The sequence below is a fragment of the Populus alba genome, chromosome 16 (assembly GCF_005239225.2).
Source record: "Populus alba chromosome 16, ASM523922v2, whole genome shotgun sequence".
Classification (NCBI taxonomy): domain Eukaryota; kingdom Viridiplantae; phylum Streptophyta; class Magnoliopsida; order Malpighiales; family Salicaceae; genus Populus; species Populus alba.
Window position 1 is genome coordinate 10,015,678 of NC_133299.1, and position 14,603 is coordinate 10,030,280.

The following is a 14,603-nucleotide window of genomic DNA, read 5'->3' on the forward strand; positions in this document are numbered from 1 at the left end:
TTAAGAAGAGCTTGTAGGTGAGTATTCAAACATTACAAAAAGATTAGAAAAAAGAAATTCAAATATGTCAATTTTGACCTTTCACTATTATTTTGGTCATAATTGGAGTTACAAAAGGAATTTTAATGTGATTTCAGTTACATTGAAAAGTAAACAGCAATAATTTTCCATTGATATATGACACATCTTCTAATTCATTAAAACAATAAAGAACCATGTGTTTGAAGCTAAGCTTCGATTCTAATAACAAATTACAAAAACAACTTCAGTTTTATTTACATTAATTGGGCTATTATTTTATTTATTTGTTAATTATTATTAGATTTTTTTGTGATATTAAATTTTTTTATATAAATTTGAGTTCATTGGATTATTATTATTTATTAGGTTTATCCATATTAATTAGAGATATCTTATTAAATTTAGGATATTTTATAGTATAAAAACTCTTGTAAAAACTTTTTTTAAAAAAAGACTTTTTCAAAAAACAAATTCAACATTCTTATTATCTTTCATGAATTAGTAATTCTCATATTAAATTCTGAGTTGATCTAATTTTATTGTAATCTTATGCTACTTGGTAGCGTTTATTTATAGACATAAAGTGAAAAATCATTCCGATTACTTTAATTTAACAAGTATTTATTGAATCAAGTTTCATCCCATGCAAATCTAATATTAACATATCTTAAAAAGGAATCACATCAAATGCTGTGAACTAATGCAAGCGGGTCAACATAAGTCCACAATAAATGTCAAGAGGTTAAGGCATAATTAGCCAGCAAGCATTCCCCAGAAAGAGCAAGACAGACAGATTTCATCTAACCACATGACCGTCAATGATTTAATCAATCATATAAAGATGTAGGTAGCAAAAATCCCGAATTATAGGTTTGAAATTATGTGGACTCACCAGCTCCATGAGCAGAAGCAGGCCCAGGGTGAACTGATTGACGATCATGAAGAAAATCTACATCAATCAATTGCAGCCGGCATACTCTTTCTTCAACTCATAACAGTACCCATTTCAGGTCTTCAAAGAACAGAGAGATACTATCAATGAGAATGGGAGTATTTAGATAGAAGAAAGAAGGGAATAATATAGTACATCAAATAGCTACCCATTAACCCAAGTACAAAGTTGAAATTCAGGAACCAACAAACAGTCGAAGAAGCCCATGCCTTCAAAAGTAAATTCAAGCACTCACTTGGGACTGTGTTTCCTTTTATAAAACAGAAGCATACTGGTAAAGTACATGTACTTTAATTCGAAGCATCATAATGCAAGGTGCTATTCCAGGAATAAACTTAAACGAGCAAAATGAGCAAGAACTTGGCAATGCCATCAGTTTTCTTGCATAGCTTCTGAATGGTACTTTTCTAAATCTGCATCTAGATCTTCTGCAGATATCTTTTCACCACGACCTCTACCCCTTCCACGACCACCCCTTCTAACTCCATGCCCACCACCACGAGGCCGTCCCGTGGTACCACCCCTTCCTTGGCTACTACTGCATTATAGAAAATCAAACATAATTCAAATGCAAAAAATAAAATGAAATTTGATAATACACACAGAAACACGAGCACTCACAAACACAATTCAGTAGTTCAAAACAAAAGGGGCACAGGGTTTGCCAATTGGGACACAGTCTCACACACAGACAAACATAAATGACCATTGCTAGAAACTGATATTACAAACACATGCAAAGTTCAGAACAAATTAATGCAATCAATACAGCAAAGGTATGACGAAAGTGATGAGAAACTCCAATCATGCATAACAGAAAACGGACCAAACCACGGACGAGCACCACCCCATCACAAAGGCTAAACTAGAGAAATTGTACAGCATGAAAGTCAGGGAACAACTTAAAATGCTAACCTTCTAGGAGCAGCGATATTTTGATTCCTGTACATGCCATTAGTGGATGGAGGGACAGCAGGCCGAGTGGCAATATTTGTTCCCACAATCTCAATCTTCATTGGCTTTCCATCCAGTTGAACATTATTGTATCTCTTGACAGCAGAGACAGCATCTTCCCGCCGTGCAAAGACTATCTCCGCCGTTCCCTGCGAGAAATTATCTTTCTTTTTCGTAATCACGAGGGACACAAATAATTTCCAGATGATGAAAGTAGATGAACTGATTGATTACCTCAGATCTTCCACTCCTATCATAATGGACTGAATATCGTTTAAGGTCACCAATCTCCGAGAAAAGCTCCTGTACAGAAATCAGTACAAAATTAAAGTAACTCGATTACTTTTCTTGGGTCGAATACATTTGCAAATTAAGAAACAAAATAAAAAGAAAAGGGACTGACCTTGATGTCTTCAGTAGAAACACCGAAATCCAAGTTGGAAATATAGAGTTTAGTCCCAGTCTCAATGGAAGAAGCACGAGCAGGATATGCAGAAGCAGAAACAGGACTATCCATGAACATGTCGTGTTGCCATGACGTCTCTGGAGCTTGGACCTGGGGCTGTAGCAGTTTCTAATCAAAATAGTTAAGCATATGCATATTTTTTTTATGATTAGTTCAATCAATCAATCCAAAGAATGCGTGAGATGGTAACCTTGGAATAGGGCGTTGTTATGTTTCCCGCGCGATTGGAGAACCGACGGGAAGGACCAGGGCCGCCAGAAGAACGAGGTCTGCCTCGAGAATTCGACGACTTCCTGTTGTTTTCTATTATGTCGTCTAGAGACATGTCCAGGGCCGTTGTCGTCATTTTTTCAATTACCTTTCTCCCTCTCTCTCTTGCTGAGCGCACCAGATCCAGACGCCAAAATTGTGGCAACAGGGAACGGGAGGGTTTAGAGGAGGAGAGAGAAGCTAGGGTTTCATCTCATCATCACTATCTTATTATATCTTCATGATTATTGTTTAGTTATTTTATCTTTATCTTTATTATATTATATTATTAAAATTATAGAAAACAATAATAAAGTTAATACCAACATATTTTTTTATTATGAATCGAATTAGTTTACCTTTAAAAAACAAATAAAGCTTTTTTTTTTCAATTTAATTTTTTTCTCATTTACATCATTTTATATCTAACTTTTATAAAAATTTATCATGGACAAGAAAAGTGAACCAAAATATTCTTATAATTATGATTTAAACTAAAAGAGGTAAAAGATTTGTTGTAGCTATTTACTATTCATCATTTAAAATATCTTCATGGATTTCAATAGTGATTTTTTTATAAAATTCATTTTGGCCCTCAAACTTTTATTTACATAAATAAGCTCTTTTAAGTTTAAATTAGTACTTAATTGCATATTTTTTTAAAAATAAAGTTGAATTAAAAGATAACGAACTGAAGTGAAAAGGACGGATAAAATAGGTGGCGGCTTTGGAATTTGTTTGAAAAATACATTTTAATCCTTTACTTTTTTAGCAATTAGATAATTGATCCCTCTAATTTTAAAAAAAATTTAATACTGATATCAAACTTTATTTTTCTTTTTTTTAGTTTTTTTTTTTTTGTTGTGTAAGAGATGGAGTTGCTGGATTCTAGTGTAGATAGAGAGTTTATGTTGGAGATGATTTCGACCATTAAAACGATCAATTTTTGTGTCAAATGGTTTCATATGATGAAAAGAGTTAAGATTAGATCTTTTTTTTTTTTTTTACCTTAAAAGCATTTAAAAATAATTTAAGATCGGGAATAGTTTTTGTTTTGAGTTGATTATGGGTTTTAAGGCGGGTTTTTTCACCTTTTTAGAGGTCATGGGTTGGTTTAATAAGGTTTTAAGGGTGTTTCCTAACTATTTTGACTAAAAACAAGAACCTTGTTTTTTTGACCACCAAAGTGGTCGAAAACTGGGGAATTATAAACGATGCTGATTAGTACTTAAAAGTGCATGTTTATCAAGGTTTTATATCATCATTTTGCACTTGAAGTATCAATAACTCCTTAACTAAAGCATGTTTTATAATAACAAGTTTGATATTATAAGATACCTTAATTTATGGTAAATGCTCATTTTAAATGCAGGACTATCACATAAATAAAAGGATTGATTGATGAGTTTAAGCATTGAAAGTTAAAGGACAAAGAGATGGCCAAACTTAGAAAAGAGATGTCGGTGCAGTCCAAACTGGAACATTGTTCGGTAATTGGATCATATCTGGAGCTCTAGATCTCGGATTTAGGTCCATTTTATATGGATGGAAAGCTAAGACATAGGCCTACAACTTTTATGCGGAACCCAAGAATTAAAAAGGCCGTTTTGAAGTCCAAATTGTTGGAACAACGAAGAAGTCCGAAGCTGTCCTCCAGCCCAGACACTATTTAGTGTTCAGCCCATATCTTGAGTTCTAGAAGTCCAAATGACTTCATCTTTTTTTTTTGTTGGAAAGCTGAGACAATTTCCTAGAACATTCTTGAGAATTCTGGGCAAATTATGATGTTAGCAATGACGTTTTGTTCAGACAAGAAGATAAGGATTGTCACCAAGTCAAGATGTGGCCACCCACTCATCAATTAGTCAACAAATCAATAGTTCCAAATTTTGGCCTATAAAAGGAGGCACTTACCATGTATTGAGGCATCTTGGTTTCCAGATCAAGATCATGCTCTTGTTTTCTCTCTTTGTATTGCTTATGTTTTGCTTTCATTAATATCAAGTTTATGCACTTCATTTCCTTTCCTTTACTTAGTTAACCTCTTTCTCATTTATGTTCTTATCTTGTTCATTTATGTTTCTTTCTTTCATTATGTTTAGCTAAGTTAATTATGTCAAGGTGAAAAGGTTACACTAATGGTGTAAGAATAAGTATAATATAAACTTAACATGGACCTTAACGTTGGATACTAACATGTTTTATATTTGTTATCTTGTTCACTTTTAATACTTTGCTTGTTAAATGGTTAATCTAGATTTATGTTGTATAACACTTGGTACAACAAATACTTGGTACTTTCATAGCCCATACTGTATGGTATAACCGACACCTGAGCTATGAAAGGAACTTGATTTGTTGTTAACATAAGTTATAATCATGAATGTCTGCCAACATTTACAAGTATTAGCTTTATTCGAATAAGATAACTAATGTAATCATGTTAACAATTTATAATCTGATTGGAACCTCCTTTATGTGTGGTTTCCAATTGAGTAATAAGAGTTTATACTATACTTGTTTGAAGTACCATTAGTGGATCCTCTAACCTTGACATTTATTTTTATCGTTGTTTAATTCTTACATTAATCTTTCATCTCAAAGTTCTCATTAATTTCTTCATCTTCTTCTTCTTTTACTACTACTACTAGTATTATTATTATTATTATTATTATTATTATTATTATTATTATTATTATTATTATTATTATTATTTACATTCTGTTTATATTATATAATATATATCTTTGATCTTTTCATAAACTCGGTATATAGGCTGGAAACCTGTGACCCGATCTTTTAGATCATTCTCAGGTATAACAACGCCACGTACTGAGTATAATAATAATTATTATTGTTATTATTGTTGTTGTTGTTGTTGTTGTCTTGTTATTTATAATTTATATAATCAACCTCTCTGTGGTTCGACCCCGGTCTTGCCGGGTTATTTATTACTTCGACACTCTTGCACTTGGGAGAAGACATCAATCTTTTGGTCGTGTCAAGTTTTTGGCGCCGTTGCCGGGGAAGTAAATTCTTGTATAAATTATAATATTTATTTTATCTTCTCTTTTCATTTTTCATTTTATTTAACTTTTGTTTCTTTTTCTTCTCTTTTATTTTCTTCCTTTTATTCTCTTCTTATACGTGCATGAGAGTTTGGTCACGTACATTAAGTGGTAGACTTTGTAGGGTATCCTCATCATTTTCAGAAAATATGGCCGAAGAAGATAATCAATCACTTCATAATGAGAATAATGAGAATAACCGTATGAGAACACTTAGAGACCATATGAATCCCACAAGAATAAGTGCACCCTCATGCATAGTTTTCCCTCCTGATGCATCTCATTTTAATTTTAAGCCAGGCATTATTCAACTTTTACCTTCTTTTCATGGTTTAGACCTAGAAAATCCATACTTGCATTTAAGGGAATTTGAGGAGGTCTGTAATACCTATAATGACTTAAATTGTAGCATGAACACCATTCGATTAAAGCTTTTTCCTTTTTCATTAAAAGATAAAGCTAAAACATGGCTACAAAATTTGAGACCAGGATCCATTCGTGCTTGGGATGAAATGCAACAACAATTTTTAAAGAAGTTTTTTCCATCTCATAAAACAAACTCTTTCAAAAGACAAATCATCACTTTCACTCAAAAGCCAGGAGAAACATTTTACCAATGTTGGGATAGGTATCGGGATTTGCTTAATACTTGCCCACATCATGGTTTTGAAACATGGAGATTGATTTCACATTTTTATGAAGGTTTAACACCTAGAGATAGGCAAATGGTTGAATTAATGTGCAATGGAACCTTTGAAGATAAAGATCCTAATGAAGCAATGGAGTACCTAGACTTGCTAGCCGAAAATGCTCAAAATTGGGACACCACAGGTACTTATGAGGCACCAAGTAAAACTCAATCTCATACATTTAGTGGAGGTATGCACAACCTTAGGGAAGATCATGATCTCCAAGCCAAGTTTGCATCTTTAGCTAGAAAAGTCGAGGCACTAGAATTGAAAAAGAATGGTCAATTAAAATCTGTTCAAGACATTGTGTGTCAAATCTGTGAAACCAAGGAACACTCAACAAATGATTGTTCAACTTTGCCTTCTTTTAAGGAATGCCTCCATGAACAAGCCCATGCTTTAAACAGTTTCCAAAGGCCCAACCATAACCCATACTCACAAATGTATAACCCTGGTTGGAGAAATCACCCAAATTTTAATTGGAAGAGTGATAGCAACAATGCACAAACTTCACAACCACCGTTTCAAGCACACCATAATTTTCAAAATTCTCATGGATATGCACCTCCTTATGCTCCACCTCCTAAAAGAAATTTTGAGGAAACATTGCATGCATTCATTGAAAAGCAGGAGATAATCAACACTCAACTTGCTCAAAGCATGACTGATTTTAAAAATACTCTTGCAAAGTTAACATCTGCTCTCAGTTTCCAAGAGAAAGGTAAGTTTCCATCTCAACCACAACAAAATCCAAAGGGGCAATACAATGCAAATGCAAGTAGTTCTGGAAGCCAACACATGGATCAAGTCAAATCAGTCATCACTCTTCGTAGTGGTAAGGTTATTGAAAAACCCATTCTTGAACCTTGTGAGAAAGATGATGAGTCTATCTCTAAGGGTAAGGAAGGGGTTGAACCTGAACATTGCAAAGAAAAGGCTGATTCCCCGCCAGCACTTCCATTTCCTCATGCCATGATCAAACAAAGGAAAGTCAGTCACAACCCTAAAATCTTTGAAATTTTCAAACAGGTAAGGATCAATATACCTTTGTTGGATGCTATTAAACAGGTTCCTTTCTATGTTAAATTTTTGAAAGATCTGTGCACTGTGAAGAGAAAATTGAATGTGAAAAAGAAAGCATTTTTAGCCAAACAAGTAAGTGCCATTCTTTAGAACAATAATGCTTTGAAATATAAAGACCCTGGTTGTCTTACAATTTCTTGCTTTATTGGAGAACATAAAATTGAAAAAGCCTTACTTGATCTTGGAGCTAGTGTGAATTTACTTCCATATTCAGTTTTTCAGAGTCTCAATCTAGGTGAGTTAAAACCAACTTCTGTAACTCTTTTACTTGCCGATAGATCTGTAAAAGTGCCTAGAGGAATAATTGAAGATGTGTTAGTAGAAGTCGATAAATTCATTTATCCTGTGGATTTTATTGTCTTGGACACGCAACCTGTTGAAGCATGTAATTCATTTCCTATTATTTTAGGACGTCCGTTTCTTGCAACTTCTAATGCATTGATTAATTGTAGGAATGGACTCATGAAGTTATCATTTGGAAACATGACATTGGAGATGAATATTTTCAACATTTGCAAGCAACCTGGAGATGATAATGATTTACAAGAAGTAGATCTTATTGAAGAATTAGTTCATGATCAACTTGAATCTACTTTGAGTAAAATTGAGTTGGATGAATTTGAAGATTTGCAAATGATTTATTCTCAGGAAGAAATCACAGATGAAAAAGGCACCAAAAATATTGATGCCGATCTTTTGTCAAGAGTGACAACAGATTTGACATCTGACATCCCACCAATCGATGATTACTCTCCTGACGAATCCTTACTTTCTCATAGTTCAATGCCTTGGTCTTGTAAAAATATCAATTTTCTTGCAATAGGAGATTTGCCAGCTCACTAGAGTATCGAAGACAAAGGAAATTTTTTGAACGAAATGAAGAACTTTTATTTGGATGACCCTTACTTATTCAAAAATTGTCCTGATCAAATATTTCAAAGATGCATTCCCGACAATGAGGTAAGTAGTGTCATTAAACTTTGTCATTTTGAGATATGTGGGAGTCATTTCTCGTCGAAAATGATGACTGCAAAAATCTTACAATCTGGATTCTATTGGCCCACCATGTTCAAAGACACACATGTTTTCTGCAAAGCTTGTGAAAATTGTCAAAAGTCAAGATTTATTTCAAAACATAAGGAATCTTTAGATAATCTTCTATTGACTTTTACAACATATCCTAGTGGAAATGTGCATTGTGCATTTCATGACTTATGACCCAATTTTCGTAAAGAACATGCTCGACTTAGTCTTGGGAAACTGACTAAAAAAGACCCTGTTTGCCAGTTTTTAAGAAAACTGGATGGGAAGCCTATCCCCGACCCATAAAGGGCGTTTAAGCCGTTCTTGGACGTAAAACCAAGGGAAGATGTGAGCCACAATCACAACTACCTGTACATACATGATTTGTCAAAATAAATAAATAAAGAGAGAGAGTGTGAGACAACAGCTGGCCTACATATAGGTGGTATGATTGCATTTTCAATTTTTCATCTATAAATTCTTCTCTTCCTTCCCTTCATTTCTACTCATCCCATACATTCATCAAATATAGAAGTGTGTAGAAATGGCAAATTCCTCAAGTCATCACATAAAAAATATGTGTTTTCGGTGGATCCAGTTCTGGGAAAGAAAAAGAGTTTTTAGAATCAACAAATCATCTTGGTCGGGTACTAGCTTAGAGAAAGATTCATTTAGTGTATGGGGGAGGTAGCTTTGGGTTAATGGGAGGTGTGTCAATGGCTGCATTTTTGGGAGGCAGTCAAGTTTTGGGGGTTGTCCCCAAAGCTTTAGCAAATGGGGACATCATTGGAAAAACAATTGGAGAAGAACTACAGGTCCCAACAATGTCTGACCGACTGAATACCATGTTTAACCATGCTGATGCCTTCATTGCCTTACCAGGTGGTCTGGGCACATTGGAAGAGATCTTTCATATTTCATCTTGGGCCCAACTACACATTCACCATAAACCTATAGGTTTGTTAAATGTCAATGGTTTTATGATAAGTTGTTGTCTTTCCTTGATCAAGCTGTGGAACAGGAATTTCTAACATCTTCGGCACGATAAATCATAATCTCTGCTGCTACTGCTGAAAATTAATTGACCAACTACAATCTTTCATCCCTGTCATTGATCCTTGCATGAGTCGCCTAGATTGGTCAACTAAAGAAAGTCGTAAAAAGCTTAGATTAGATTTGAGCCTTCATCTGTGAAACCTTGTGTCTTTTGGTTTTATTAATAGCATATTATTTTGTTTTGTTACTTCTTATGTTTGTTTAAGTGTATTTCAGGTTTGTTATTATTCGCTGTTTCAGGTGATGTCTTCTATACTCTATCTTTCTACCTTAGGACATTGAGGACAATGTCTCGTTTTGGTTGGGGGGAGAGGGTAGTACTTCAAAAAAAAAAAAAAAACTAACTTGCTAACTGTTTTTTCTATTAATAAAACCATTTGACAAAATTGTTATTAGGATGGCAGAGTATGGAATCAATTTTATTGACTCTAGAGACACATCTTAGTAAGTTTCATTACCAAGGTCTATCATAATACTTCTTGAAATATTCAGGTTTACAAACTCTCACATTGTTATCACTTGATTATGCTCATATACTCATTTAACAAGTATTATTAAACCTTCATTTTCACACACATACTTCAACATATGATTGTAGGTTGCACATTGGATTATTACATTATTTATGTTCTTTTGTTGAAGGTAACAACTAAGGGAAAGGGATAGTATATAATTTGCAAAAAAAAAAAAATTGATAATATTGATGATAATAAAAACGTAGATAAGTTTGGTTTCGTAGCCTCCTTAACCTAAGCAATTAAGCCCGAAGGGGTGTTTTAACACCTAATACCTTAAAGTCAACTGACTTAGGAGCTATTGGCCCAAAGCTTGTTACATAGGTTAAGGAGAAAAGCTTAAGGGAATCAAACATTGCATTATCTACGTATCAGTATCTGCAACCCGAGTTGTTAAGCTCGTAGGGGTGTCTCAACACCTAATACCCTAAGACCAACTGGTCTGGGAGTCATTAGCCTAAAACTCGTTACATGGGTTAAAGATACATTGTGTTTTAAGTTGTATGTGTATATAAATAAAAAGAAAAAAAAAGAAAAAAAAAAAAAAAAAGAAAAAAGAAAAAAAAAAAAAAAATAATAATCCCAACCTAAGGAAGTTCACCTTAAACATTTGAACATAATATTGTTTTCAACCATCAAACAATCAAGGTTTCAATGTCAATTTGAGCATCAAATAAGTATACAAATGTACATATTATTTGGGCTAAGATTGACATTGAAACCTTGAGTGTTTGATGGTTGAAGTTTGCACATAACATAAGGCAAGTTTGGGCTTGAAATAGATCATATGATATTCTTTTCTAGAATTGGAATAGAATTGATTTTTGGGGCAAATTTAGAGCACTAATTTGAACCAAGATTTGCTTCAATCTTCAACTAAATTTCTCTTCAATTCTTTGTTCCGAATTCTGACGTTGAATTTTCTGAAATAATTCATTTAAGCTCCAAAAACCTATCGAAACATTAAAAGAAACTTCATTACTAAAAAGCACATCACTTATTATAGAAACCTAAATAAAAACAATAAATACATATGTAAAATAAAAGACTTAATGATACTTTTGATGCACAATCAGTGAGCATGAGGCGATGGGGAGAGAAAATCAAGGTGAGGAATAAGGGGAAAGAAGAACATCAGATTCGGCTAGAACCCAAACCACCACAACCCATTCAACCACCCACCCAAACATAAGCAAATATTCGCCCAACACTCCAAACAAATCAAACCATTCGACCACACCTCAAAAACACCCAAATCTGGCCGAGAGTGGAGGTAAGACAAGAGGAGTGAAGAAAGTCAGTAAGTGTGATGAGGATTGTGTGGAAAAACTAAAGAAACAACCCAATTTTTATGCTAGTGAGGGTGAGGTCAGATCTGCATTTTTCACAAACAAACTAATGATTTTACTTGTGTACAAAGAAGCTTGCTTTAATACTAATGATCTTGATCATATTGTGCCTAGTCTATTTCTTTGTTGCAGGAGTTTGATGATGTGTTTCCCGACGATACTCCTATCGGATTACCACCATTGAGGGGGATAGAGCATCAGATTGATTTCGTACCCGGAGCTTCAATTCCTAACCGACCAGCTTATAGAAGCAATCCCGAGGAGATGAAAGAGCTTCAAAGGCAACTTGATGAGCTAATGGAAAAGGGCTACATTCGTGAGAGTATGAGCCCGTGTGCTATACCCGTGCTACTTGTTCCAAAGAAGGATGGAACATGGAGGATGTGTGTTGATTGCCGAGCCATCAACAACATAATGGTAAAGTATAGACATCCCATTCCTAGGCTTGATGACATGTTAGATGAGTTTCATGGATCCTGTATTTTCTCTAAAATTGACTTGAAAAGCGGGTACCATCAAATTAGAGTGAAAGAAGGTGATGAGTGGAAAACAACATTTAAGACTAAGCATGGTTTGTATGAATGGTTAGTAATGCCGTTTGGACTTACAAATGCACCTAGAACGTTTATGCGTTTAATGAATCATGTGTTGCGTGCATTCATTGGTAAGTTTGTGGTTGTGTATTTTGATGACATTTTGATATATAGTAAGAACTTAATTGAGCATCTTGATCATTTGCGGAATGTACTTAGTGTGTTGCGTAGTGAGAAATTCTATGCTAATCTTAAAAAGTGTGCCTTTTGCATGGAGAAAATTGTGTTTAATCTAGAGTACAACCGCATGGACTATATACACCATTACCTGTGCCTACTGAACCTTGGGTAGATATCTCTATGGACTTTGTTTTAGGTTTACCCAGGTCAAAGAAAGGTAGAGACTCTATTTTTGTTGTGGTTGATAGGTTTTCTAAAATGGCGCATTTCATTGCATGCCATAAAACAGATGATGCATCTCATATCGCAGACTTGTTCTTTAGGGAGATTGTACGTTTGCATGGCATTCCTAAGAGTATAGTGTCAGATCGTGATGTTAAGTTCCTTAGTTACTTTTGGAAGACCTTATGGGGAAAGTTGGGAACTAAACTCTTATTTTCGACAACATGCCATCCTCAAATAGATGGACAAACTGAGGTAGTGAATAGAACATTATCCCAACTTTTACGTGTTGTAATTCAAAAGAATTTGAAAAGTTGGGAAGAATGTTTGCCTTTTGTTGAGTTTGCTTACAATAGAATTGTGCATTCGACTACTACTTTTTCTCCTTTTAAAATTGTTTATGGTTTTAATCCACTAACTCCTATGGACTTAATTCCTTTACGTTTTGAAGAAAGGGTAAGTTTAGATGGTGAAAAGAAGGCAAAGATGGTGAGAGAACTCCATGAGGGAGTTCGACTACAAATAGAGTAAAAGAACAGACTTTACGCTTCTAAAGCAAATAAGGGACGTAAACTGGTTGTTTTCCAACCCGGTGATTGGGTTTGGGTGCACATGCTTAAGGAACGATTTCCTAACCAAAGGAAATCAAAATTACAGCCTCGTGGTGATGGTCCATTTCAGGTTTTAGAGAGAATCAATGACAACGCATATACAATTGACCTTCCAGGTGAGTATAGTGTTAGTGCTACCTTTAATGTTGTTGATCTTACATTGTTTGACACAGATTTTGATTCGAGGTCGAATCCTTTCGAGGAGAGAGGGGATGATGCAGACCAGCCCAAAAACACCAGCAATGACCCATTACATGTTCCAAATGGACCAATGACTCGGTCCATGACAAACACACTGAAAGATGCATTGAATGCATTGGTTTTGAAGGTTTCCACCAAGTCAGAATTGGAAGGTCCATTGGAGTATCAAGATGAGATCCTAGTACATCTTATCCATGTGCAAGAGGGGTCCAATACAACCTTATTTGGGCCATGAGATGAGGGCTTTATTTTGTTTTGTTAGCTACAGCCCAAGGCTTGTTTGGGCTTAATTCATACTTTGTTTTAAGTTAGGATCCAAGGCTTATTTGGATTAAGTTATGGGCTTTTAATTTTAGGGTTTTGGGCCAGTTTTGAGTGGACCTCATATAAGTCCACAGAAAGGGTCCATTAGGGTTAACTTTTCAAGAACTATTTAAACTTATGTAGGCCAAAATTTTGGCAGCTTTTGATGATTATTATTCTGAATTTTTCAGTTTTAACATGTGAGAGTGATTCTTGCATTCTTCAGTTCTTGAACAAACTGAATCTGACTTATCGAAGATTAACTGGTTTCGTGGCGTCATTCTGCTCATTCCAATAGTGTTGGTGCCTTGGGGCAGGTTTCCATTGTGTCTCACTCCTATCAGACCTATTTCAGCTTTCCAGGATCAGATCTCAATCTTGATTATGGGTTGCGTGATCACGTGATCACGAGGTTCGCATCACCAATCTTTCCTATTAGGGTTCACTGTTTTCTCCAAGATTTGTTTGATCTCCCTATTAGCAAGCTCTGCTTGTCCACTTGTCTGAGGGTGATAAAGGGTGGCAACTTTGTGTGTGATTCCATATTTCTTCATTAAAGAATCAAATGGCTTGTTGCAGAAATGTGTTCCACCATCACTTATCATGGCTCGAGGGATTCCAAATCGACTCAAAATATTGTCTTTCAAAACTTCATCACTGTTTTGTGATCATTGTTTCGACTTGGAATTGCCTTTATCCATTTTGAAACATAATCTATTGCGACTAATATGTACACAAAACCAAATGATGAAGGAAATGGACCTATGAAATCTATACCCCAACAGTCAAAGATCTCAATGACAAGAATAGGATTTAAAGGCATCATATGATGTTTTGAAATAGATCCCAACTTTTGACAATTTTCACAAGTCTTGCAGAATGCATGTGAGTCCTTGAACATGGTGGGCCAGTAAAATCCACTTTGTAAGATTTTTGCAGTTGTCTTTTTTGACGAGAAATGGCCCCCACATGCCTCAGAATGACAAAAGTTAATGACACTACTTACCTCATTGTCAGGAATACATCTTCGAAATATTTGACCAGGATAATATTTAAAGAAATACGAGCCATCCCAATAAAAGTTCTCACTTCGTTCAAGAACTTTCTTTTGTCTTGGGTACTCCAATG

The 14,603-nt window shown here is 34.8% G+C and overlaps 1 protein-coding gene across 2 annotated transcripts; it reads right to left on the reverse strand.

Moving 5' to 3' along the window:
* Positions 1 to 1,051: 1,051 nt before the first annotated feature.
* On the reverse strand, positions 1,052 to 2,881 carry LOC118056938 (THO complex subunit 4B). Of its 2 annotated transcripts, none has more exons than XM_035069374.2 (5): positions 2,584 to 2,881; positions 2,331 to 2,501; positions 2,162 to 2,230; positions 1,889 to 2,076; positions 1,052 to 1,511 (listed from the first exon to the last, which is right to left on the reverse strand). In XM_035069374.2, exons 1-5 carry the CDS (start codon positions 2,737 to 2,739, stop codon positions 1,346 to 1,348), a joined length of 750 nt encoding a protein of 249 aa, XP_034925265.1. In that variant the 5' UTR covers positions 2,740 to 2,881; the 3' UTR covers positions 1,052 to 1,345. The 2 variants fall into 2 exon arrangements, with proteins under 2 accessions (XP_034925265.1, XP_034925266.1); XM_035069375.2 differs by having other exon boundaries at positions 2,331 to 2,489; positions 2,584 to 2,880.
* Positions 2,882 to 14,603: the final 11,722 nt, after the last annotated feature.